Raw genomic sequence first — 27,902 nt, forward strand, 5'->3', positions numbered from 1 at the left:
ATGACCTTTAAAGCAATTAGGGAGAAGTACACACACACACACACACATACTACATGTATATATAATACATATAAATGTATAATACACACATGTGCACACATGTATATACACATATGTGTGTACATACATATGCATATACACATATACCCATATGTATAACTTCAAATTTAAACAAACTTTTTTTTATTGGCCTACATATTTCTTCAGTTTCTGAGAAAGAACTTTATATCATGGGACTCTAACCTTTTTCTGGATTTGGCCACTTATTGAATCTGGAGACCATCTATGTCTCACATTAGCATGATCATCCAGCAGTGACTGGAGTGGCAGAGGCAGAACAGGGGACAGCCCTGAACACTGGCTGCTCCAATGCAGGGCTCCAAAGCTGTGACCTGAGGAATTACAGAAAGGCTGCCCAGCTGGGTGTGGCTCAGTGTTTGAGCATAGACCCAGGAACCAGGAGGTCACCGGTTCAATTCCCAGTCAGGGCATATGCCTGGGTTGCGGCTCCATCCCCAGTAGGGGGCATGCAGGAGGCAGCTGATCAATGATTCTCTCTCATCGTTGATGTTTCTATCTCTTTTTCCCTCTCCCTTCCTCTCTGAGATATATATAATTTTTTTTTAAAGAAAGGCTGTGGAGGGGACCAATAAAGCCCAATGGAAAATAGTGGAGACAGGAGGCTGGACTCCATTCCTGGCTCTGCTACTAATCATGTGTAAGGACTTGACAAGCCCCTGCCTTTCACTGGACTTCCTTTCAAACGTTGGCTCTGCTGATCTCTCAGGATCTTTCCAGAGATGATACAAATGACTACTGTATCTTCTTGACTGAAAGGCTCTGGCCTTGTGTCACAATAATCAGTGGTATGAATTTTCCCAAGGGCAGGAATACAGTTAGTCTTCATTGATTTGTTACTTTTTTATCAACTCATCCTCCTCTACAAGTTTTACAAGTATAGTGTGTGTGTGTGTGTGTGTGTATGTATGTACGTACTGGGGAGTGGAGGAAAGAGCAGTTGAGTTTTTACCAAAGAGATATATGTTTCAGGTAGCCTGAATTCCCAGTTACAAAAATCATTTATTTTATTTGCATAGATTGTGTCATTTGCTCATAATATTCCCAGGGGGCTGGTTAACCCTCAGAGAGTAACAGAATTTAGTTTTGAACTTCTTAGGTTGTCCACCCCCTACATATCAGGTGAACTACTAAAGATTATTCTCTTATTATTTTGTCTTGCTACAAGATTCTTTTTAAGCTGTGCTCCCTATGTCTTCAGCTGTTGGCTTTCAGAGTATTGCTTGATAGAGACTAATATTGAGAATCACTCACAATGTCAAAGTCAGGCACCTGTGCTCAGAGGATGGTTGGTGAAAAGTGCAAATGAAACCTTTCTCGAGTTGGAATATGAAACAGTAAAAAATTGCTTCGTTGACATTTGCTTAGGTTGCAGATACCTTTCCAGTAATGCATGAATGACTTGGTTTAAAGCAAGATTCATTTGTCTTACAGAGTTAGGGTAGAACTCAAATGCCCACAGGCCACCTTATTCTCTAGCTTTTGGCCCTCAAAACCTGTCTGTGTTATTATCACGTATCTCTTGTCTTGCTGAGTGCAACACCTCTTCCAATGCACCCTGCTCCCCAAGAATCTACTCACAGAAGCATTTAAGAGAAATGTAGACTTTTACTGAGTATTTCACTGACCTAGGAGGAGGCAACAGAGCATGCTGTTCAGCAAAGGACTTAAAATTTCCCTTTAGTCTTTTCTGTTCTCCCAAGTCCTTCTCATCCATACCACCCCTGCTGAGTTTTTTCCCTTCTTTTAGATCTTTTCTAAACTTTGACAAACTTTCCTGAATTTTGACACCTTTCTTTTCTCTCCTCCTTCTTGAGAAACATGCAAATTTTGTTTCATTCTTTTGTGTAGCAGTTAAGAGCCCCTTTTCTTTCTGAGGAATAACCTCAGCAGTGGAACTTTCAAACAATAAGATGCTGCTTCAGATATGATGGACAGTTGTAAGGGTTGATGGAGCTAGAGAATCTCCTGGTTATCCAAATCAGGAGACGAGGTTGTCATTGTGCAGAGAAGTTCTTTACGCCATTTCCAAGGTTGTCATTGTCTGTCTACAACTTTGTGGGCCCTTAAAAGCTCCCACAGAAATGATTTTCTGAGAGGTGTTTGAAGCAGGGAGCAGGATGAGATCATGTGGGAGATGGCAGCAGCTATGCCCTGACCAAATGATTGCATCTCCTGCCCATTGCATGATGATTTGAGAGTGTGCTGAAGGCATAGCACTTTTCTGACAGGAAACAGAAACTCTCTGTTGTTGAGTTCTTGTCCATCTTAACTGGAATGGAGTCAAGCCTGGTCAGATGGTTTCCCAAATATCCACAAGGTCTCTTCAGTTCTGGATGGTCAGTTTGGCAGTCCTTTCTTATGCATTTTAGGTCCTACAATTCACACCATTTGGCAGGTGCCCTGCACTTTGTCTCCAAATTCTGACTCTGCTGAGGTGGTGTGCAGCCAGATGCTGCCAGTACCATTGGTTTCACACTGGTGGGGGGGGCTTTCCCTTTGGTTGGGGGCTTCCAGAACGCTGTCTGGAATCTTAGTTCCCAGGTCTGTGATGAGAGAGGCTGGTCTTCTGAGATGGAGGAGACTTTGGAGAGATTCGAACCCAGCCCCTTCATTTTTCAGACGTGGATCCTGAGTTCCAAGGAGGGGAAAGGAATTGGTCCAGGTCATACAGTGAGTTAGTGGTTGGGACATACATCCATCCCTTCTGATTCCCTTTGGGAGCTCTGTCCACCACACGGCATTGCTTCCTTGCCTTCTCTCTGAAAGACACTTCACTCAAAACTCTCTTTTTAACCATGGAGCTGTATCTTTCCAAGAGACAGAAGGAGAAGCATACTATGTAATACCCTTTGTGGTTTCAGTCTTGGTCTAGTTTCCTTTTTGCCCAAGTGTTTGGATGGATGAGGTGCTGTATGGTAGAGGCCAGGAGAAAGGGTTCAGTCTGAACTACTGTATAAGAAGATGGATAGTACATTCTCAAGAGGAAAGGTGTTTGTATCCACATACTGGAACTTATCCACCTTGACTGAGATGGTGGTATTGACCTGGAGGTGCTCCAGCAGGAACTGAGAGAGGTTCTGGTATATGTTTTTGGTTTGTACTCCAGACTCACACACTGTCACCAAAGTCTGCCTTTTGACATCTTGGTTGATGAGAAGTTCCAATTTTAGGTCGACAGAATGTTCTGGGCATTCCACCAGAAACTGCAGTTGGCAAATAATGAAGTACCATCCTGGGAACTGGATCACCAGGTTGCCATCCTGATATCTGAGTCCATGGACAATGCCATCTTGGTTCCAAGACAACTTGGTTTTGTTTATGTGCTTTGACACTGGAAAGAGAAGGAAAAACAAAATCACAATTATTGGGCAGAATGCAGGTGCAGACCGGAAAATTTGAAGCCTTTATTCAAAGTTCCCCCTTCAAGACTCCTTCCTGTCTTCTATATTATCTGCTGTCCCAACTATCCAGAATATCTCCTGTGTTACTCTTTCTAAGTGTTGCTTAATATTTAAGGCACAGCTACAAAACTGCCCCTCTTCCCTTTTTCCAATGCCAAAGTTGAGGGGCTGAACCTCCTATAGAATTGTTTTCCACTTATTACATTACTAGAGGCCCAATGCACAAAATTCGTGCAAGAGGCTCAGCCCTCGCAGCCTGGCTACTTCAGCCAGCCCTCGCAGCCCCTTGCAGCCTTGACCAGCCCTTGCAGCCCCAGCTTCATCCAAAAGGTCATCCAGACAGTTGTCCGGATGGTTGTTCTGCTGTTCAGTCTAATTAGCATATTAGCTCTTTATTATATAGGATTCTGTTATCATAATTACTAGAGGCACGGTGCATGAAAATTCATGCACTGGAGGAGGGGTCCTTCAGCCGGCCTGCCCCCTTCCACAGTCCGGGAGCCCTCAGGGGCGGGAGGTGACCCGGTGATCAGGGGAAGATGACACCCCATCATACCTCTGTTGCTGCCACTGCTGACAGTGCAAGCCTTAGCCGGCCCTGGTTACCTAAGCCACAGGTGGCCCTGGGCGCTGGGCAGCTGCCATCCGAGGCTTGCCTGTGCCTCAGGCTGGCCCTGGGCGGCTGGGGGGCTGAGGGGACTGGGGGACTCGGGAGGCAAGTGCGCAGAGCGGCTGGGCCTGCCTGGGGGCGGGCCCAGCCTTGCCACACCCACCTGGGGGTGGGCCTGTGCTTGCCACACACCTGCCGCCCGGCGGGGCTGAGGGGACTGGGCCCTGCCATCCTGTGGCTGTGGGTGCCGCCATCTTTGAGGGCGGAGCAGTCAATTAGCATATTTTCTCTTTATTGGCTGTGGGCGTGCCATCTTTGCAACAGCGTGAGGTTCAGTTAACATATTCCCTCTCTATTAGATAGGATTATCTTTGCCTTTTCAGACTATAACCTCCTGGGCTGTATTCCCCACAAGTTCTGTACTATCATATTCATTTAAAAAATATATATTTTTATTGATTTCAGAGAGGAAGGGAGAGGGAGAGAGAGAAACATCAATGATGAGAGAGAATCATTGATTGGCTGCCCCCACTGGGGACCAAGCCTGCAACCCAGGCATGCGCCCTTGACCAGAATCAAACCTGGGACCCTTTAGTCCATAGGCTGACGCTCTATCCACTGAGCCAAACCAGCCAGGGCTCATGTTCATTTTTTAAATCAATCAATAAATGTTTGATCAATGGGAGGACTACTATTTGGTGGGCATTGCACAAAATATCAGAGATAGGACATTTATTTGTGCTCAGTTAGTAACCAGTTTAGGCATTAAGATGTCCAGGAGAATCTTAGTCTATTCGCTTTCATATTAAGATGTATCCTTTAGCCATTCATTGTCTAAATTTTTGAATGTCTTCCTCTCTTTGAAAGGGCAGCCAAACATGACTGTGTAGACCCTTTACATGTAGACACTTTAAGGGGCTCTTCCCAGCTGGGTTTGTAGAAAAGCAGAGCATTAGCAGATCCTCTAAGCCAGTGGTTCTCAACCTGTGGGTCGCCAACCTGTGGGTCGAGACCCCTTTGGGGGTCGAACGACCCTTTCACAGGGGTCGCCTAAGACCATCAGAAGACGCATATATAATTACATATTGTTTTTGTGATTAATCACTATGCTTTAATTATGTTCAATTTGTAACAATGAAAATACATCCTGCATATCAGATATTTACATTACAATTCATAACAGTAGCAAAATTACAGTTATGAAGTAGCAACGAAAATAATTTTATGGTTGGGAGTCACCACAACATGAGGAACTGTATTAAAGGGTTGCGGCATTAGGAAGGTTGAGAACCACTGCTCTAAGCCAACATGTTCATGTCAGAAGCCAAGGCTCTCTGAGCCCTAACAAGTGAACATCAGCCCTGATCGGTCAGGGTGCCTTTCAGAGCTGGGAAGCTGGTGTGTTCGTTTTAATTGCCTCTATGTCTTCTTCCCTTTAAACCTCATTGCAATTCAATTGAAAAGTGCAAACTAATTTAACTGCAAAATTGAATTTCTAAAATGAGCAGAAGGGCTATTCAGAGAATCCTGGATATCTTCTCCAGATCTCATTTTTCCCAGTGTAAATAGCTCTCATTATTTCATTTAGAAGGGGCCTCTTACCTTGCTGCAATATGCAAATAGGGCCTGTGCCGACATGTTCATTAAGCTGTCAATCTGGGGACAGGGCAGTTTTGTGGTTCCCTTGGGAATAACTTGATAGAGGCAGAGCTTAACCGTTTGAGTCCCAAGCAGCGCGATCGCGCTGCTGAGATTTTATGTCGAGAAAACATACGATTCGTTTGAGTCCCAGGGGGTATTGAAAAAACACTGTCGAAGAATCCCAAACAGCGCAACCGCGCTTTCTCTAAATGAGTACGAAAAGACCCAAACAGCGTGATAGCGCTTGTTTTATTTTATGTCGAGAAATACCAAGCAGTGCGATTGCGCTGCTTGGGACTCAAACGGTTAAGAGCCTGCTTCTCTTGTATGAGGAAAAACACTATGCATGTGACCTGCAACTTGTAGGTGGCAGAATAGAAGTGGTGGAGTTGGGGCCCAGATGCCTTCAGGGGCCAGGTAGGCAAAGGGAAGGAGGGAATGGGGCTGAGGAAAGATGAGTCTTGTAGTTTTAGAGTAACTCTCTTCTCTTTCCCCCTAAGGAATTTTAATTCAAATGATTAAAAAAACAAAAGCTTACAGGCTAAGCAGAATACATCTGCAGGTCACATTTGGCCTTGGGCCTCTACTTATGGCCTCTGGCTTAGAAGTTTCTGGAAGACCACAGGAAGTGGCTCTCGGTGGTTGGGGTTCAGGGGCTTGGTTACTGACCTTGGAGGTAGGCCCATGACTTCTTGAACGGAGCCCTCTGCAGGATACATAAGATGTCCTCTGAGCAGTTTCCTAAAAACAAGAGCACACGTTGACTGTCTTCCTCTGCTCTGGGACCTGGAGACACCAGACCTTTTTCCGTGACCCTTTGATGGAGACGGTTACCATTCAGTTTCCATCTGGGGGCAAAGGAGATCTATCTGTGTGTTTCTCATTTTGCCATCAGGTACCTTAGATTTCAAAAAGTTGATTGCTTCCACTTGGGCTTTTACAAAAGACTGTGGAAGTTGGGGGAACGAAAACATATATGACCTGGGTTCCTATGTGTACCAGGTGCCATTCCTGTCCGATTACTTATCTCACCTCACTTCATCTTTGGGGTAATTCCGTAAGAGAGGTATCATTAAGTCCCTTGGACAGAGAGAAAAAGCCTGGGGACCAGACAGATGAAGTACCTTGTCCCAGGTCACTCAGCCAGTGGGGGCAGTCAGGACAATATATGATGGAAATTGTTGCTGTCCTTCCCGTAAGAGGGCACCAAACACTGGGCGGGGTATCTGTACGTATTTCAGCTCATGTGATTCTCAGAATAACTCTGCAAGGTTAATTCTGACGCTTAGACACATGGCCAGTGGTACAAGGTCAAGCAGGTTGATGGAAATGCTGAGATTCACCTCCAAGTCTACACGGTTCCAGAAGCTAGGCTTCCTCCTTGAGGCTGTTTTGCTAGACAGTGGGAATAAACACACCCTTGTGCTTAATTTTAAGAGGATATAGGATCAAGATAAACACATCCTTGTGCTCAATTTTAAGAGGATATAGGATCAAAGTGTTCTAAGCAGGGAGCTTGCTATCATGAGCTCCCTTGGCAGGTGGAAAAAGACACTGTTTAGGTCATTATGGTATTTAAGATATAAAAATATTTTAAATATATACATTGGTGATGGTGGCTTAGCTTCTTCTTATTATAGTAACTCTTTTGTATGCAAAGAACCAAGTTACACATTTCCTGCAGTGCCTCATGAATTCAACTCACTCTGGACAAATTCCCTTTCGTCTTTGCGCCTGGTTTCCCCAGCTGTAAAACTGGTAGGTCTATAACCAGACACTGACATCTTTTGGATGATATCACAAATGACTATTCATTCCAGCCATCAGACACCAGGCAGCCAGGAGCCAGTTCAATTGAAGCCACCTCAGTCATGAATTTGCTTACTGGTCTCTGAGCAGTACTCAGACTCACAGTCTTCCTCACCGCCCTCTCCTCCCAGGCCCAAGAAAAATCTCTCCTGGTTCTTCACAGCACTGGACTTGGAAAGGTTGAATGTTAAGTGGAGAGTTCCCTCTGCTGTCTGAACAAGTTTGCTGCTAGAGGCCCCTTCAGCAGGAGCAGAGGGTGGGTTCATCCTTGTCTGTCCTCAACCCTTAAAGAGGCTCTGCAGGATCAGGGCCATGCTCCTCCACATGGCATCCATGCTCCCTGGGTTCTCGTCCCTCATCTTCTGTCCTAATTAATAATAATAGTAGCAATAGTAGTGCTAGTAATGATAATAATAGCTCATATTTGTCTGACCCTTCCCTCTGCCTGCCTATCTTCCTCCATTGGACTGTAAAGAGACTACTGTTCATACATTCCCCACTGCCCAGCCCAGAAGATGCTCCACAAATGTTTGTTGAATTGAATCATCCAGTTCTTCTCTCTTCCTTCTCTCTGTGAAAGTCAGCTAAGTGCTCAAGGCATGAGCGAGGTGAATGGGATGCTTGGCTTGCTTTTCCCCTCGGGGTTGAGATAACACCTGGGTTCATTCTCCCATTAGTCCTGCAGGTTCTGTTAGATTACATGAGAGGATAAGACTCGTGTCGTGGACTGAGGCCAACATATCCCTGCAAGGACAGGCTCTGCTCATAGGCCAGAGGTCCCCCCCAGCATGCCATCTCAGGTGAGCTTCTGTAGGCAGATGACTACAGAAGTACAAGCCTGGGCTTGCCTCTCACACATGCAACTGCTTTTGTTCTTTCCCCTTTGCTCTTTGCATGTTTGGTGGGTTGACCTCAGTTGTAATTCTGAGAAACCCAAGGATGGAAAAACACACATCTTATTTTGAAACATTTGCATTTCCTGAAGTCAGATGGCATGGCGTATTTTAATTTTTCTTGAACCTTTTAGAGGGTTTCAAGAGAAAGGAAAAACATGGGCAACCCCCCATGACATGGCTAAGGAAAAGGGACCCAGGATGCTGGAGGAGTTTTAAATGGAATGGGTGGGGTGGCTGAACCTGGAGAGGAGCCCAGAGGGGCCTTTGCCACCTGACAAGGAGGCTGTTAGCAGGAAGACGGTGCAGCCTGCTCTGCGGAGCCCACACACTGAGGCTCCAAGTGCACTCAGCTAATGGTCAACGCTGCTCTTATCCCCAGTTCTCAGGCGAGGCGATGGGAGGACCTCATCTGAGGACACACAAACCACACTGGAAGTCGCAGTACTGGCACCTCAAATATCTGACCAGTTGGTGCCAGTCAAAGAGGCATTGGGTGGCTTTTCAGACTTGTAGGGCTCTTGCCAAGAGCTGGGTGAACTTTATATGTGGCTCATGTCTCCTCATCACCCTGGGACACCATGATCTGACTTTCTTTTTTGGTTATGAAGACGAGGAGTGACTTGTAAGTCATGGTTGAGTTGGGGGCCTGGGAGTTTCCCCTCTCTGGTCTCTCTTGTCCCTAGCTAGATGAAGAGCAGTGTGGATTTGATGATCTAGAAAGGCACATCTAGCCTGTTCTAGTAGGCTGTGTAGACTCACTGTATACTGCCAGGCCTGTTATGGGGAGAATGTTAGTCCCAGCCCCAACTGTCTGCCTTTGTGGGCATGTTGCTTTATCCCAGCTAAGAGACTGTCTTCACATATTCAGATTTCCAGACACATACCGTGGTAGAACAGAACATTTTAGCTCTGGGATAATGAAGGTTATAAAGAGTCTGATTCCTTAGGATTTGCATGGTTCATAGAAATGGAAATTCCCTGAGAAGTCACTGGGGCCAGGCATGGTAGCCACATAATATATGTGCTCCTCAACGTTATCCCCACAGCATGCTTGTCCTAGGTCACCCTGTGAGTTAGTGACAGGGGCAGGACCAGAGTCCAGGGCTCCTTACTCCTTATGTGCGGCGTTCCATCCTTCAAAGAACTCAAGTACTCTGAATTCTTCTGAGAAGCAAGGCCTTCCAATTGGAAAGATTTGTAAGCTCTTTTCCCAAGCTTTGGACTCCTCTGGAAGGATCATGAAACTTTCTTAGGCTTTTTTTTGAAAGCCCTAAGAGTAATATATGGCAATGAAACCCTCCTAGCTAGTCGCACAGAAGAGAGGTGTTGCTTAAGGTAGTTGAAAGGATCATGTTCTAGACGTCAGAATAGTGATAATCTGAAGACTGGACCCCACCTTGAGATCTTATAAGGTTAGGCCTGAAAGGGCCATTAGATGCCAAGTTAACCATGATCCTAGTCCTATGAGTGGGGAGACTGAACCCAAAGGGGCTGAAAGTGTGGCCAAGACCCCGCAATAGGTCAGGAGCAGAGCTGGGCTCAGAACACTCCTAGTCTAAGGCTCTGTTCCTATTGTTTGGTCTTCCTATGGAGCAGAGAAGAAGTGGGTTTGCAGCCACCATAAACCCTGGATGGAAAACAGGACAGCTGGAGGTGCTAGGAAAACAAATCTCTGGGCTCCCCATTGTGGGAGAATACCAGAAAGTGACTCCAGGCCCTTGTGCCGAACCCTGCCAAGTCATCGGTCAGGGGCAGTCAGGCTAACAGTAAGATGCAACAATGCCCAGGGTGGCAAAACAAGCCACACTAACCACTGCAGCCAGATGGTATGTATCTGAGTGCCAGGCACCATACAGGTTGATATTGGGATGAGACAGACACAGTGCATCTCAAAACAAGCCCCTGGGTTCTGGTCAAGGCTTTTAGCTGCCACTTCCTCTTACTGACCCTCAGTGACTGCATCTGTAACAGTGGGGATAATAGTCAACCCAAATGTATGGATGTAGTGATGATGCAATGAGATTATGGATGTCCAGTGGGCAATGCAGAATGTGACATAGAGGAGACAGCCAGCAAGTGGTAGTCCCTTCCTCCCAGATTCCTCTTTTCCTAACAATACCACTTAGCAGAGCAATCTGGCTGATGAAATGCTCATTAAAACACAGCTCATGGCATTACCTGATGGATCAGAGTGTCTCAATTACATATATAAGTGTTTGAGGCCATCTGATACTTCCGGAAAAGTGTGCAGAATCCTCCTTCCATCTGTTGAAAATATTTAATCCTCCCAGGAAGGAGAGGAGTTATTCTGATGCCTCTGCATCTACCTTGTCCTGGCTTCTATTCCATCCGCCTGGGAGCATAGCCAGGAGAGTCCCAACAGTGACATCTAGGGGAGAGTCTCTCCAGTATTGGTAGGAGTTGGAATCAAAGTTCATCCTCAGCTGGCTTTAACTTAACCGCTTTCTTGATGCCCCCAGGCCAACTAGTGATGGAGAAACTCTATGACAGGTGACCTTGGACTTACAAACAGCAGTTTTAGGGACTACCCACGCTGGCATGCTCACTGTTAAACACATAAAAAGTGATCAGTAGTACAAACTGAGATCAAGGTGCGATTCAGTTGAATCCCTTGACGGTTCCTTAGGATGTTGGGGCTTTTCAATCCTGACCTGTTGCAGTATGTAAGATAAACCTATCTGACCCTATGGGTATTTTCTTGAAATTCGCTTCTACTAAATGCAGGTTGAATGGATATTATTGGGGGCATTTAAGAAGCACCTTTAAAGTCTGTAAGCTAAAAGGCAAAGTAAATCTGGAGTCTTGTGGTGCGATCGGCTAACCTTTTAAATTCTGTTTGGAAAAAACTTCCTAGCTTATTCTAGATGCAGAAGTGTGACAGCACACTTAGCATGTTAGGCTTGGGATCAGACTGGCTCGGGTTCAAATTCTTCCTCTGCCACTTACTAGTCACTCAGCCTCTGAATTTTCCTATAAGTGAGGACAATCATAAACTCGAAGGGTTTCTGGGAGGATTGAATGAGATAATGCATAACAAGGAGTCTCTATCTGTCATCCAAAGTATATTCAATAATGGTTGGCTCCCATTCTGTGGTTCGGGGCTTTCACTGCTGGGCTTTGTAGAAATATAAACCAACACATGTGGTGTCCGGAGGTCTAGGGTGAAATAAGTGATGAAGCAAGTTTGAGGAATAGGCCTATTTCCCCTCCCTTCTTCCCTTCCTTCCTCTCTTAGTCCCTCCTCCCTTCCCCACCTCTATTTATTTCATTTTTTCTTATAGTTAAAAGATGAGGATTTCCTCTGTATTTAGAGACTTATGATTTGTATGTGCTAAATTCAAGTATAATTTTTAATATTTCTCAGGGATCAGAATATTTCTCCCCCCTTTTCCTCCCCTTTCCTCCTATTTTCCTTCCCTCCCTCCCCCCCTCCCCTCCTAGAACCCCCTCACTCCTCTTGGAGGCAATAGGTGGGATTAGGTATAGATCCCTTAGCACTCTAGATGGCCTCTCCAGCACCCTATCCCACTTTATTCTGAGTGGCCCATTTTCTGTTTTCTTTCTTGTGGAGAGATTCCCGATTCCTGTTAGCTCTGCCTTAAGAACAAGACAGCGAGTGTAAGAGAGGGTTTGCAGTGAGTGTGTTTAATGTAAAAGGAGAAGCAAATAGGCTCTCAGAGGCCTGTGACTGTCTGAAAAGAAATTTCCCCCTAAGCAGAGGTACCCCCTCTTGCTATGAAAAAAGAAGAAGAAAAGCGACAACATCTGGTGGGTTGGCCTATCTAGATCCAGCTCAGTCCTGCCAGTAGAACTGGGGTCTCTGCTTGCTAGTTGCAGTCTTTCTAGGAAAGGGGGCTGCTGCTCCTCCACCTGCCTCTTCTGCTGCAGCGCAGGGTCCTGGTGGGGCTGTGACCCTGTGGAGTGCAGTCATGTGACATTGGGGGTAGCTGGGGATTGGTGAGGAGCCAGCCTGAGTGGTTTAACTTTATTGCCTTTCTGTGGTCAGCTTTATTGTTTCTTTGGGCATGGGCTCACTAGGTGCAATTAGAGAGCCAACCTTGCTTGATCTCTCTGATGCTCACATTTTCTGTTTAGCAAGGACATGGCATGGGGACAAGGATGGTCTGCCAAGCAAGCCATGCAAAATGTATAAATTGGACCAGTCAAATGGCCAACAAATCTTAAGATATTTGCTTGATTCCTGGAAGTTATGCTCCAAGATATTTGCTTGATTTCTGGAAGTTATGCTCCAAGCAAAGTCCATGCCAGGGTCAGGCCATCTGGCTGGCCCCCATCACTTTTGATATTTTAGAAAGCAGGAAATTCCAGTTCTTGCAAGAGAAAGTGAGTTGCTTCAAGGACTGGATTGTAGGTACGTATTCCAACGTAATGGAGAGCATGATTCATCGGCAACAAAATAGACAGACGCTGGAGCAGGGGCTGAGAGTTGAGGAGGAGATGGGAGGAGTCCAGCCACAGAGAACTGGGGCAGGCGGCAAGGGGGGGGGAGGGCAGACTGGAAGGAAGCAGCCGGTGTTACTAAGCGTCTGGTGGTACAGCCCTGGTTAAGCAAAAAGGCTCCAAGGCAGGCCAGCCTGGATTTTGAGGTCTTGTTGCACTCCTTGCTAACTGTGCAATTTTAGGTGAGTCAGTAAACCTCTCTGTGCACCAGTTTCCATACCTACACATAAAGATACTATTTATCCCTGGGGCTTGTTGTGAGGAAAGCGTGAGTGAATCACAAAGCTCTCAGCCCAGTGCTTGGCACATCGATGGTAATTATTTTTACTCTGCTTGATCCTCATATGAAGTGAGGGGATAAAATAAAAGCTGATTTAAAACTTGTCTACAGAATTCCTTGAGTGCCAGGAAGAACTGTCATTTGGTTGCTGGGATGTTGGGAAGGCCTGGGAGTGAGACCAAGGGGACAAAAATTTTTCTACAAAATAGAGTCAGTGGAATTGGACTTTCTGCAGAGTTTATGAGGGGAAGCATGCATATGTGTGTGAGGGGTGGAAATGGGGAGAAGGAGGACATAGAAACAGGCGGGAAGGAGGGGGAGTCAGTGCGCACGGTGGAGGGCTGAACCCAAGAGGAATGCTGTCCCTGCAGCAATGCCCCGTGGCTGGGACCACAGCAGCCTCCCGGGACAGGGGCACAGTACGCCATGTGCATGGTCCTCTGCGTGAACTGCACCGCCCGCCCGCTTTCTCCGCACCCCGAAGCCTGCTGTAAACGTTGCTATACACAAGGCAGGGTGCTGTGCGAACTCGGGAAAGAAGGCAGAGGTGTCCGCAGTCTGTGGTTTGGACAAATAAGCCATATAACATGAGCACACGCAAGGTTCAAAATGTGGTGGAAACGGAAGATCGGAACAAGAGGTTAGGAGAAGCAGCACAAGCCTCGCCCTCCCAGCAGCTCCCCTGGGTTCCTCGCCATATATGGGCTGGAGTGAAGCCATTTTATTGGTGATGAAAGAATAGAGTGGACCATGTGTCCAAAGGACACAGGTGACAGAGACGGTTGTACGTGCTGTCCCATGTCACCCTGTCAGCGGCTCTGTGCGAGATTTATTAACTCTGTTTTCTGGACGAGAAGAGGAGGGTGGGATGGGAGGTTCTCCCCAGACTCTTGCTGGCCCACAGTCCTGGCTGAACCCCAGAGCAGTCTACTGAGTCCTAAGCACAACAGAGCAAGTGTGAGGTGGCTGCAGGTGACCAGTGTTTTGGGCGGGAATAGGAAGCTTTTGTCTTGGGACTGAGAACTCCTTTCCCTACACAAAGGGCTTGGTTTTCCGTGGTTTCCCTGCAGCTAGTTGTCAGGCTGTGCTGTTACTTTAGTGCACAGGCATGGCCCTGCTTCCTAGGCTCTGGGTTGCTCCCCATTTCCTGCTGCTGGTGGACAGTTTCCATCAGCCGGTGGCACAGGGGTCCCGGAAAGTGTCTGGCTTCTGCCCTGGTCCACACCAGTGACAAACCACATGCTGCCCCTGGAGCACCCTCCCAGGAGTTTCTGGGAGCTGCTTCCACTCTGCCTGGAACATCTTGCAATGGCTTTTCAAAGGAGACAAGATGCTGCGTGTGCCTGTGTAAGGCGGGCTTGCTGGGGGCAGGAGCCCTGGCTGCAGATTGCCTCAAGGGCTTTGTTAGAGTTTTTCTTATATATTCACCTATTAAACAACAGAATTATCATAAAGTGTCAAAGCTGGAAGGACTTTCCAGTTCATTGAGTATATTCAGTTACAGACGAGGCCCGGGGAGGAAGAAAGATGTGCCCAGAGAAACAGCTGCGGGAGTGAAGGTTGGTTCTGGAGACCAGGTCTTGCTCCCCGGGACTATACTTTCTACCTCTCCTTCCCAGCAGGCCTGCAGTCTGCCCCGTGAAGGGGAGAGTAGGCTTGCATTAAAAGCAGGAGCAAGCTAGGGACCACACACAGTGGGTGATGGGCGCTTATGGCTGAAGCATGTCATGCAGGGAAATGGAGAGGAACCCGGACGACCAGCAGCTCCTTGGACGACCTTAGACAAGTTGCCTTGATTGCATGGGCCTCAGCTTCTCACCTGCAAAATGGGATCACTAAATCCTCATGTTGCTCGCTCCCAGGAGGGAGGTAAGATCTACCCAAGGGAGTACTGGAAGGCCCTTTCCAAAACTTCCATAGCCCTACTGGGGATTTTTATTAGTATTTTTATGCTAATGTTGCAGAAACATTAAATTGTAAACTGAGACTGGATTAGTTTCTCTTCTGATAATTCACAGTGATGGCCAAGATAAGAAGAGATCTGACTGTGATCTAGTCCATGGCGCCCACATTTTGGATTTCATGGATCAATGAAATTACCCCAAGTGAAAATTCAGTGACCCATACAGAGCGGGCAGCTTTTGATTTTGCCTATTGTGACCATTAAAACAAAAATATAAGTTGGACAAAAAGCAAACCAACTTAACTTCCATCCAAATCAGCTTCATCTTATAAAAGACCATTTTAACATTTTAGAAAAGTATATACTCTTAGAGCAAAGGAGTGCCCCTTACTTACAAATAATTGGCTCTGAGAAAATGGGTGACCTTGTCTTCCTTTTTCTGATTCCACTCTGGACTGGTGGAAACTATCATAGGGGAAGAACCACTAGTTAAAACCCCTGTGCTTGGCAGCCTATGATGGGAGCTCTCTCCAGGGGCCGTGCTGTGATGTTGTTGGTGTGAGAGGCTGTGTCCAGACACTGTGTCCTCCTTTGGTCCTAAGGATGCTCTGGTGTGTCTACCTGGGTGCCTATGATAACCCATCCTTTCTCTTTTCCTTTTTTTTTCTCTCTGAGCTGTCTAGTTATCCAGCTGTGCTTGTTACCTAGATTCTAAAGATTACAGAACTGAGGTGGGTTAATGTTCTTGGGTGATAAGACCACTGGATTAGAGATGAGGACATCTGGATTCTAGGTTTGGCTCCATATGTCCTTGGACACAACACTTCTCCTCCTTTGTGCTATGGAAAGATTATTCAGATGATCTCAATGTTTTCACCTTTGTTGTGACCCTAACTCTGCTTACCAGCCCTCTGGAGTAGAGACAAATGCATTTTAGTGACTTCAATGATAGGAAGTGTGGAGGGGTGGGGTGGAGAAGAAGGTCTGTTTTCCCAAGTCCTCAACTGCATTATGCATTTTGGCTGCTACCAGTTATTTAATGATTACTATGTATTTGTCGCCATGCCAAGCAATGTATGGATGAGATCTGATTGGCTTCTTGAATACCTTCATAAGATAGTAGTATTATTCCCATTTCATAAATAAGGAACTGAGGTTCCTACGTGGAATGTAGAGCCAAGACTCAAACCCACATTTGCCTGACTCCAGATTTCAGGCTCTTAACACAACACTGCTTTGTGTTCCTGTCCATGTTTATGCGACAGCCTATGCCAGAGGTAGAATTTTCATCAGTGGGAGAGGTGAGGGGTGGTGGGAGACTTGTGGGGATGAGCTTGTGGATCACAGCCTGCTCTGGTGTATCAATTTGCAGCAGCTCCGCCGTAAGCAGCCCACCTCTGCCTCCACCCTCTTTTCTGTTGGGCGCTGCCATGATGTCTCTCGCTGTTGAACAACTATGATGTCATGTGGATGATTCACTACACATTTACTCCTAACCCCAAGGTCTTACCTCCTTTAAGGGGGAATTTTCCTGGGGGAGTTGGAATGGAGTCCTAGAAGAGAAGAAAGAAAGAAAGAGAAAAAAAGAAAATGGTGTGAGGAAGATATTCAATTGAAACAACTCATCTTTTTATTTTCCATTTTGGTTGTCCTCAAAGTACTGTGCAATTTAGAATTCACCTTCCATCTGACTCTTAAATTTTAAAAGATAAATTCACTGACTTAGTTATGATGAGCAAATGCTCATGCATTTGCTTGACAACATGCCTATCAGAAAAGCAACTCAGTTAACTATCCACATTTCACAGGCAAGGAGCCAGGGTTGAGAGAGAGAAAATGAAAAGTTTATGGCAGCTCAACCCCCAGTCTAGTGCTTTTTTTTTCACCTCCACATGTGTTATTCCCCCCCCCTTCAGTCAACATAAGAACAATCAAATATAAATACATGTGGGTTTTTTCCATCTTTGTTTCATCAAACAGTAAAAATAGGTTGTAAACATACCTGGGAAGGTACATTTATATCCCTCCTGTGGTTGGAAATTCTGAATTAATTGAATGTTTATGTGCCAAACATCACGAGGATAATGAAATAATTAAATTGAGTCCCTGTGCTCTGGATTTATTACCAACTTAAAATTGGATAGATTATCCAAATATTTATAAACATATAACATAAATAAATGTAGGTATCTTATATATTTATATATTCACTGTATATTTCATATTTTTTATTCTATAATAAACATGAATATATACATCAATCTTGACACAAATAAGAGTTTGATAGAAAGAGATTGTCTTCTGGAGGGACGTCCTGGGCTGGGGGGTTGCAGTGGATGAAAGGGAGGTCTTTTGAGGTGCACTGAGCAAGTAGGCAATAGAGCAGTTGGGCACAGTTCTTCACCCCAACTCATTCTACAGAGACCAACTTCCCCTAGTCTCCCTCCCCCTACTTCCCACCTCAGCCATGGAGACACCCTTCAGGTGTCCTGCCAAGGAGGAATGAAATGTCTTACTCATCTTTTGACCTGTCCAGGTTGGGAATCTCCTATGGTTCATTGGATTACAATATTAATAAAGACCTAGAGACCTTTAATGCACAGATAAAAACACCTTCCCAATCTATCAGAGCAAGAAGTTAGCAGTTGCCCATATCTTCTTTTCCTAGCGTTTAGTACAAACACCTAGGACAGGGGTGGGCAAACTTTTTGACTCGAGGGCCACAATGGGTTCTTAAACTGGACCAGAGGGCTGGAACAAAAGCATGGATGGAGTGTTTGTGTGAACTAATATAAATTCAAAGTAAACATCATTACATAAAAGGGTACGGTCTTTTTTTTTAGTTTTATTCATTTCAAACGGGCCGGATCTGGCCTGCGGGCCGTAGTTTGCCCACGGCTGACCTAGGACCATCTGGAGTTCCCTTTTATTCTATCACTAGAGGCCCGCTGCATGAAATTCATGCACTTGGGCTGGGGTGGGGTGTCCTTCAGCCCAGCCTGTGCCCTCTTGCAGTCCAGGACCCCTTGGGGGATGTCCACCTGCCGGCTTAGGCCGGCCAAGCCAGCAGGCGGACATCCCTCTCGTAGTTCTGGACCCCTTTCTTTTTACTGCCCGCCTTCTTGCTGCTCCTAACTGCGCGGCTTGCTGCTCCTTAGTGCTGCTGCAGAGGCAGGAGAGGCTCCCGCCACTGCTGCTGTGCTCATCAGCTGTGAGCCCGGCTTCTGGCTGAGCGGAGCTCCCCCTGTGGGAGTGCACTGATCACCAGGGGCCAGCTCCTGCATTGAGCGTCTGCTCCCTGGTGATCAGTGCGTGTCATAGCGACCGGTCGTTCTGCCGTTTGGTCAATTTGCATATTAGGCTTTTATTATATAGGATTTCCCCAGGGGCTCTGTCCTTTGCCTTCCTGGTAAATGGTTCTCTTCTCCAGCCCAAGTGGGTTGTAATGAGTTTAGAAGTCTCCTGAAGGCAAAGCCCTAGCATAGCACCAATCTGGAGATGGTGGAAGTCAGTCTAAACTTTTGGGCGTCAGCTTTTCAGGGGAAAGAAAGTGAACTTGACTTGGAAGGTCCTTCCCTCTTTGCTCTAATAGTCTATGATTTTATTGTTTTAGTTGAAAGCTCTTAACTTAAATAACAATGCTGTTCGTTGTGGTTTCTCAGTTATGCTTGCAATTCATAGGAAATCCTGACATCATAAAATTCCCCCCTGTGTTGCCTCTGTGAGACAATAACAGCATTTCAAAATTTAATCAGCACCTCATTTACTGTTGAGCATGACCATTGATTAGTGTAATGTTCAAATGTACAAAGAAAATCATCTATGTTTGGGTGCGGTACTAAGATCATTGACCTGGTTGGTTGCCCAGGAAAGTATGCAGGTACCATGAGAGAATGCCACCGCAGGAAAAACAAAAACAAAAACGTAGAGCTGTCCCAGGGCCACGGGCAGGTGGGAACTACCAGAGAATCATACATTCGGCACATATTCAATGAGCACCTGGTGTAGGAAAGGCACTAAGTTAGTGCTGGAAAACATCCTGTGGGTTTTATGGCTTAGCTATTAAAGTAGTTATTTAAAATACACAAATAAATATATAATAAGAATTTCAGGTTGCAGCAAAAGCCAAAAAATAAAAGAGTCTGAATATTTCGAGATTGTGTACTAGTTCCCTCTTAACCAAGGGGGATACACTCTAAGACTCTCCATGGATGCCTGAAACCATGGAAAATACTGAAACCTGTAGATGCTGTGGTTTTTCTGTATATACATAGCTTTTCACTTAAATGATATCCAAATTGCCTGCATCACTACTGCTACCGATGGCTTTGGAGCCATTGTGACGTAAATGAGGGTGGTGTGAGCACAAACACAGCAATATGATAGGGCAACAGTGGGCCTGACCACTCAGATGGCCACGCAAGACTAGTGGGTGGGGAGTACACACAACATGGGGACACTGGACAAAGGGATGATTCACATCCTCTGGACTGGACGGAGGCGAGTGGAGTGGGATGTGTTGAGATTTTATCACACCACTCAGAAGTGTTTATTTCTGGAATTTTCCATTTAATATTTTGAGATCAAAGTTGACCACGGACAACTGAAACCACAGTTAAGGGTGGGGTGGGGAGGGGACTGCTGTACCTCCTAGGCATTTGTTAAAATGCAAATTCTGACTTGGCAGGTTTGGGCAGAGTCTGGGAGTCCATTTCTGACAAGCTCCCAGGTGATGCTGCTGCTGGCCCACAGAACACACTTTAGATAGTACGATTGTAAGAGGCAATATCTAGGAGGAGGACCTCATTCATAGGAGGTCAGATGAGGACTCTGTCTGTCACTTGAGGGCTTTCTGGTTTCCTAACTTCAGACAGGAGAGGTCAGAAACAAAGCATCTTTGTACAAGAAAGAGTCCTGTGGCTTAAACCTTGGATTCCCAGGGCATCCAAGACAGGAGTGTGGCTATTCCTGTTTTGAAGAGCTCTTGGGACAAAGTCTCCTACTTCTCCTGGCTGCCCATGGTAGGCAAGATCAGAGAATCAGAGCCAGAGGGGAGCCTAGACATCTCTCAGTCCATCAAACTATTTTTACAGAAGAGGAAACTGAGGCACTCGTGAGTCAGCTAGTGGCAGATCTGAACCAAAGTTCTCTGGTGCTCTTTCCACTTCCCCAGAAAAGTGGCTATCCTCAGAGGCCAATAATAGGAAAGCTCATTCTTCCCTCCTCTCCCCTCCCATTTGGAGATAGAAACGCAAGGTACAAAGGGATGATGGCTTTTAAAATTTGCTGAGGACTGTATGTGCCCTGGGTACTATGCTAAGGGCTGTCCATTAGTTTCTCTTTGGCAGGTGCCTCTCATCCTAGAATTTTCTCCCATGTCTTGCCTGGGGATCTGGATCCTGGCTGGGGAAATGTGAACCATCTTGCTCAGTGATTTGGCTTTGAGGGGAAAAGTATGTAGGCTAGACACAGGCACAAGCCAATGGACCCTCAAGTTGTCATTCTCAGCTTCACTGAGTAGCTCAGGAAACTTCATCTCCATGGTTACCAACCAGCTACACTTCCTACAGTGTACCTCTTTAGGCTTAGACTCTGGGTGTCTGATGGGTGCCTCCAACATTTCTGTGCATGGAGGGAGGAACTGTCACATTTAACCTGCTCATCCAGGTGAAATGACCCAATCCCAATCATCTTGCCTACCGAGGACTCTGTTTCCTCATTTCCTTTAATCACTGTGATTACAGGGCTAATTATCCTTCCCTCCACTGAGTTGTTGCAGGCATGATAAAATGTTATATATAAAGTGTTAGTGAATGCTTGAAAATTGTACCTATTTTGGCTACTCTCTTGATCCTAATGCTGTGCAGGGGAATCGGCTCCCAAATTTGCTTTTGACAGAAGATGCTCTCTTTGATTGAAAATGGCCAAAGGGAACTCCATATCCCCTTCTTTGCTGGCCTCACGCTGTCTTGTAAGGTGGGTCATAGAGATCTTTGCCAGAAATGCCTCTTATTTTCAAGTTAACATGACTAAGCACTTAATCCTCTGAGGTTAAATGCCTTATTTTATTTGGCCTTTACTCCAAGAGTTAGTGACTAAACAAGACTTAGAGAAGTGACTTAATGATTACAGAAGGCCCCACAGATAGTAAATATTGGGGAGAGGATTCAAACTCAGGTGTGTTGAGTTGGATGGCATACCACAGTGCCTTTCTTAGGGTAGGGCAGGATTAAGCTGAGGCAGAAAAAATTCTCCTGGGACATTATGAGAAAGTGGATGGAGGTCATAGAAAATCCCCAGGAGAAAGAAGATTTGTATTAGCAGTCTTTGTCTTGATATGGTTAGTGAAAGTGGGAATTGGGCCCTAACCGGTTTGGCTTAGTGGATAGAGCGTCAGCCTGCGGACTGAAGGGTCCCAGGTTCGATTCCGGTCAAGGGCATGTACCTTGGTTGCGGGCACATCCCCAGTAGGTGGTGTGCAGGAGGCAGCTGATGGATGTTTCTCTCTCATCAATGTTTCTAACTCTCTATCCCTCTCCCTTCCTCTCTGTAAAAAATCAATAAAATATATTTAAAAAAAAAAGAAAGAAAGAAAGTGGGAATTGGAATAGAGTGGCTCCAAGCAATGATTCTCCCAGTGGGGTCTTGTTCAAATGCTGGTTCTGGTTCAGTAGGTCTGAGATGAGTCTTTAAGCTATGCATTCCTAATGGGCTTTCAGTGATGCCAGTCTGCTAAGCCATGGACCGACCATACTTTGAAGAACCAGGGCTTAAAGCCATCACTCAGCAGGCAGTTAGGACAACTGAGGTCTTCCTTTTCCAAGGAATGGGGAATGGCTATAGGAGGCTGAGTGTGGGTTGAGGAAAACTTCTTCCTGGACTGCCGATGGGGATGGAATCCTATCCTCTCCCCTTCCTCCATCAATGCTTCTTGCCACCTGGGTCTACTTCCTGCTGCTCCCCTGTGCAGCCTAACTGACCACAGTTCTGGCTCTCCATTACTCTCCTCACACCTGGGCTTGCCTTCCTCTGGAATGCACCTCTGCTCACTCTTTCCCTCACCTGGAATGCTCTGTCCCAACTCCACCTGCCCCATCTTTCCAATGGAGAGCTCTTCTCCATCGGAGAATGCCGGCTAATAAATGTGGAAGTAGTGATAGAATCAGGCAATCATTAACCTTCTACCCCCAGAGCATCACCCCATAGATTACTCATTACTAAGAAAGAAAGAAAGAGTTTTACAGAAGAGATAGACAATGGTGACCAACTTAATCAAGTGACTAACCATCATTGCCACTCATGGGACAACCTGACATATGTCTCTAGCCGTACTACAATAAGAAGTATATAAAACATTACCTGTGTACTATAACTGCCAAAATGTTTCCTCTCATATAATGACAAGTAAACACTAAGACAAATCCAAAAGGTGAGTTATTCTACAACAAAACTAGCTTGGACCCTCCGAAAAGTCAGTGTCATGGAAACAAAGAACAAAGGGCAGAGAAGATGGTTGGATCATTGCTTCTCAGGCTTGAATGTGCATAGATCCCTGGGGACCTTGTTAAAACGAAAATTTCAATCCAGTAGGTCTAGAATGGGGCCTGGGATTCTGCATTTCTAATCAGCTTCCAGGACCATCCTTGAAATAGCAACATTCTAGATTAATAGGAATAACCAAATGCAGTGTGCAACCTGAGAGTGGATTCTGGATCTCCAAACCAAACAGGGCACAGTGCCTGTAGAAGATGTCTTTGGACAAGTGGGGAAATTAAAGTATGGGCTGCATATCATTATTAGGTGATATTACTGAATTAACATTAACTCTCTCGGCTATGAGAATGTCTTTGCAGTAAGTAGGAGAAGGGCTGAAATCCATGTAGGCAAAAGGTCACACTGTTTGCAACTTTGTATATAGGTTATATGAGTATTTACTATTCTAGTTTACTGAAGGTTGAACATTTTCAAAATAAAACTCTGGGCATAAGACATGATCCTTCTAACCTTGAAGGAGACTCAGCTTGTGTTCCAGCTCTTCTGTAAACCCCACCCTCACTGCAAAGATGTTCCTAAGCAGAAACTGTCTCCCTTTCCTGTGGTCTATGGCATTCTGTGCCATTCTGCCCCAAGCTAGAGAATTCCCAGAAAACAGAAGTCCTGCCCTGTCCACTCGGTCCTCCCATCACGGCCCATTGGATCAAGCATAGGGCTTGACCCTGAGAAGAGAGTAACTTGGGTAGAGGGAAGCATCACAGGGTGTTTCAACACACCTCTTTATTTTATTTAAACTTAGAAGTAAACTAGAAAAACCAGACCACCGCCCCACTCACTACCCTTAAACAGGCACTGCTCCACTCTTGGCAAGGATACACTGTTTTAAAAAGGAATTTTCTTTGCTTATAAAGAGAAGGGAGGCAGCTGCTTTCTTTTCTTTCTACAAAGGGCCTCCTTTCAAACCTAGTGATCCTGAGCCTCTTGCTTTGCTCTAACCTTGTTGAATGTAAATGGATCTCTCAAGGGGCTGGATAAGCCCAGCCTCAGGTTTGCAACAGAGATGGTCCTTTCTAGAGTCAGCCTGGCATGCAGCCTGCCTCCTTCTCTAACTAACCCTTTGTCTCTGGAGGAGACAAGAGAAATTTTACTGTTTTTGCTTTGCTGTATAAACTGTGTGGAATTTCATCCTGACATACCTGTGTGTACTATGTTGTGCTCACTCAATAATAAATTACCTTTCTTTGTCTTGAGGGGAAGAGATGTCTCTTTGTTGGTAGTACTATTACTTCCTCAAGAGTATCCTGGTACAATCTCTTTGGAAGCTGATTGACAATATTTACTGAAGTGAGAAATACACATTCTAGTCCCACAGCTAGGAATTTATCCCACAGATATACTTGTAGACATGCACAGCTAGCACAGTTCTAGACACAGACGAATTATAATGCAGTTATTCAATACAATACGTGGATTTCCATGTATTGGCATGGATGACTCCTCAAGATATACTGCCAGTCAATAAATTAAGATGCAAATTTATGAGTTTACTATAATTATATGTGTGTACTATATATTTGTAGATACACAGATTTCGGGAAGGACAAGGAAGTATCTGTTAATGGTGGTTATCTCAGGAAAGGGGGATTGGTAGTTGGGTGGGAAGGGTGTAAGAGACTGTTACTTTTTTCTCCCTTTTTCCTTGTTTCCTGTTTATTTCTCTCAAGTAATTTAAATATAATATTTTATAATAAGTATACTGGTTTAAATGTAAATAAAACAAAGTACAACCACACAGACACAGAGGTATTATTCGACTACTGTTCCATAAGCAACATGAAAGCAGGACTTCTGTTGGCTTCTTCAAGGCTGTATATATCCCCATTTCTCAGAACAGTGTCTGCACACAGTAGATGCTCAATAAAAATTTGTGATTGAAACCCAAGTGCCTTCTTTGTCTCACCCAAGGAGTTTGACCTTGGAGTTATTTGATCTTCAGGACAAACCTCAAGGCAATCTTTGTTGATTTTCCTACATGACTTACATCTTCTCTTCTCCATCCCTTTGCTCATGTTGTTCTATTGACCAGGAGGGCCCTCTTTTTTGATCCCCCTTCTTCACCTGTTTGATGTTATACACATCTCTCAAGCCAACCCAAATCTTCAATCTCCAGTGGAGTTTTTGTTAAACTTTCCTGTTCTGTCTCCTTAACTTGGGGTCTTATGGTAGCCCTAGGTGCCTCCTTTCCATCACTTAAAATAGATTATGACTTACTTTAATTTTGTCTGTACATGTGCCTTTTTATGTACAACTGTCACTTCTTATGCCAGTAAAACCTTTCTCATGGTTCTCTACCCCTGCCCCCATCCATCCTCACAGAGTGCTATGTGGCCATGAACCTATTTCGTTTTCAATAATTGGGATGTGAGTTTAAGTTCCTTGGGTATCTCTCACTGATTTTTTTTAAAGCAGAAGTCCTGTTAGAGTCTCTTTATTTGTCTAAGTTACACCTACCCTAAAGTCTGCCTGAATTCTCTCTTCCTAAAGAAGCCTTCCCTGAATGCTTGAGCTCATGGAAATAACCCTTCTCATCTCTTATAACAGTTAATATCTAAACAACTTATTAGAAACAATAATGTGTAAAACACTTAATACTTAGCACTGCTTTTAAGTGAGTAACTGATACTTCTCAGGCTAAGAAATCATAGCATACCAAACCACACAGTCAGATTGTGAAATGAATCTTTTCACATCCAAACATGAGGGCTAAGTCAAAGAAATGGATGCACAAAATAATAAAGCTCCTCAGAGAAGACTGAGAACAAAGTTTCTTAGTGCTTCTATTGCTGTCTGTATTGGAAAAGGGAATGTTTTCTCATTAAACAAGCAAGCAGCTGACTCTACCACTTTCTCAAGATGACTTAGTTCAAGCTCTGTCCCCTTTCTGTTCCTCATTTTACATGTTTACAAAAATGAGGCAGAAAGATCCATGCCAGTTCCTTTATGAAAAGAATCAATTCAACTAAAACTGGGATTTAATAAGAACCATTCTGGAGTTCTCTGGCTTTATATGTCACCATCACCATCCCACTGCTCTCTTCTCTTCTCTTCTCTTCTCTTCTCTTCTCTTCTCTTCTCTTCTCTTCTCTTCTCTTCTCTTCTCTTCTCTTCTCTTCTCTTCTTTCTCTCTCTCTCCCTCTCTTGTTCTAGATGCAAACTTTAAATACCTTAAAGGCCACTTCAATTTCTTTTCTTTGGCCATTGCTATAAAGTGATACACCTGTGGTTTACATCAAATTAGAACTACAGAAAATTATGCAGCCTCTACCAAAAAGAGAGTGCCCTAGAATGTTTTCAGAGTACTAGTTTTAGTAGATGTAGATAAGGCCATTAAATGATGAGTTTCATAAACTCTACCAACGAAATCAAATAGAGCAATTCTGTTTTCTTTCACTTTTATGGAGATATGAGACTCACAGCATCATTTAAATTTCAAAGCTTGAGAACACTTGAGAAAAGATACCAAAGCCTTTTAAAGCCCGATTCTTTTTAGTAATCCACGAGTTACAGAGCCTTCAGCCTAAGGGAGTGGGAGGGAAACCAGGGCCCATTCTGCAGGGCTGTAATGTCACCACAAGTGGGAACTATGAAGGAACAAACAGAAATATTCTCACTCTGGCAGGGTGGGGAGAGGGTACAGTTTTTAAGCTATCAAAATTAACAAAACCTTTACTCCAAAATTCAACAACATGTACATCCAGATACTGCTCTTTATAACACCTACGGGTGTATTCTCTGTAAACACCAATTTCTTAAAATATGAGAAGGCTTCTTCCTTCATCGCTTCTATTTTTGCACCAAAGCTCACACTTTACTTCAAACAAAGCCTCCTGAGAGGTGTGACTCTACCATGCGCACCTGTCATGGCTTGTAGCTTTAGCATTCTGAGCAGTCTCGGAGGGAACAGGCGTTAAAAACATTTCTATGATCCATCTCTGGGCTCTGTTTCTTGTGACCGTGAGCTCTTCAAAGCACTGACTTGTGAGGGAGCTTTCAATTTGTCTTCTGGGTTTTAATGCTGAAATGCTCAAAGCTCTAAGCGGCCCTGGTCTTCCCTTTTGCCCCCTTCCCTTTCAGACCTTGGCCTTGGACACTTAGCTTCTTGTTAAAAAAAAAAAGCCCTTGGCAATGGACGAGGTCACAGGAATCTCAGGAATATTTGATCTGAGAATATAGACCCTGGGAATCTGGTCTGAAGACTTTGAAAACGTGAGAAGAAGTTATGCAAATAATGTTACCCGGTTTCCTTATTGCCTCCTTCCTTGCTCAGAGTCCCTGGCTCTACATGATTTAACCCTTCATTTCTTAGAGCTGAGAGCTCTCCTCCCTCTCTTGGCTCAGGGAGTCTGGAAAGTTTTGAGATGATAGCTCAAAAAACCTTTCTTTCCAAAAGCCAAAATATTTCAGAGAGTTAAGTTCCCGTTTCTCTACTCCCTTTCTCCACATGATCTATGCACTTTTTATTTTTAAACCTCGCCGCTAATTTATTAGCTCATTCCCAAGGCTCTCTCTGGGGAAAACTGAACGTAAATCAGAAAGGAAAGGCGAGGAGGAGAAGTCCACTTACCGACTTCTGAACCACCAGCACCATGATGGTCGCCACAGCAAAGACGAGACACACAGCCAGTGTGGCCGTGGTGAAGCAGAAGTAACTGCGGCTCGTGGTCCCCCAGTGTCTGGCGACGGAGCCTGCTGGCTCGTGCATGGCTGTGTCTTGAGAAGGGGCCACTCGGTGGAGTGCTCGCTGCAGCCCGGGGCCCATTCTTATATAGTCTTCCCCACATCACACCTTATCGCTCCTCATCTGCTCTGGTTCTGGGCCCATCTCGGTTCCAAGAAGGATTCTCCCCTGCATCCTGGATCATGTGACTTGGAAAAAAACCTTCACCAGCTGCCTCACAAAGAAACTCTTCTCTGGGGGCGTGAGGCGCAAGGCAGCAGCACGAGTGGGGGAGAGGCTCATTTTTCATTGCCAGGGATTAGGTTGAGTGCAGACACACTGCAGCGACTCAGGAGGTGGCTGATGTCAGAGGGCGAGTAGGAAAATGACGGTTTCCCTATTCTGGTGTGTGTGTGTGTGTGTGTGTGTGTGTGTGTGTGTGTGTGTGTGTGTGTGTGTGTATGTGTGCGCGCGCATAGTCACTTCTGTTTCGAGAAGCTGCACACACTCTTCAGGGAGGCCTGCGGGTCAGAAGACCTGTCAGAAATGCCTCTCTCGGGGCCTTGCCGGGGGTGGGGGGGGGGCTGG

At 45.2% G+C, this 27,902-nt stretch overlaps 1 protein-coding gene across 1 annotated transcript; it reads right to left on the reverse strand.

Moving 5' to 3' along the window:
• Nucleotides 1-1,558: 1,558 nt before the first annotated feature.
• TNFSF8 (TNF superfamily member 8) lies at nt 1,559-27,708 on the reverse strand. The gene is made up of 4 exons (XM_006099360.3): nt 27,222-27,708; nt 16,614-16,656; nt 6,403-6,474; nt 1,559-3,412 (listed from the first exon to the last, which is right to left on the reverse strand). The coding sequence occupies exons 1-4, from the start codon at nt 27,414-27,416 to the stop codon at nt 3,018-3,020; spliced, it is 705 nt and encodes a 234-aa protein (XP_006099422.1). The 5' UTR covers nt 27,417-27,708; the 3' UTR covers nt 1,559-3,017.
• Nucleotides 27,709-27,902: the final 194 nt, after the last annotated feature.

This window comes from Myotis lucifugus, unplaced genomic scaffold (genome assembly GCF_000147115.1).
Source record: "Myotis lucifugus unplaced genomic scaffold, Myoluc2.0 scaffold_273, whole genome shotgun sequence".
In the NCBI taxonomy this organism is placed as follows: domain Eukaryota; kingdom Metazoa; phylum Chordata; class Mammalia; order Chiroptera; family Vespertilionidae; genus Myotis; species Myotis lucifugus.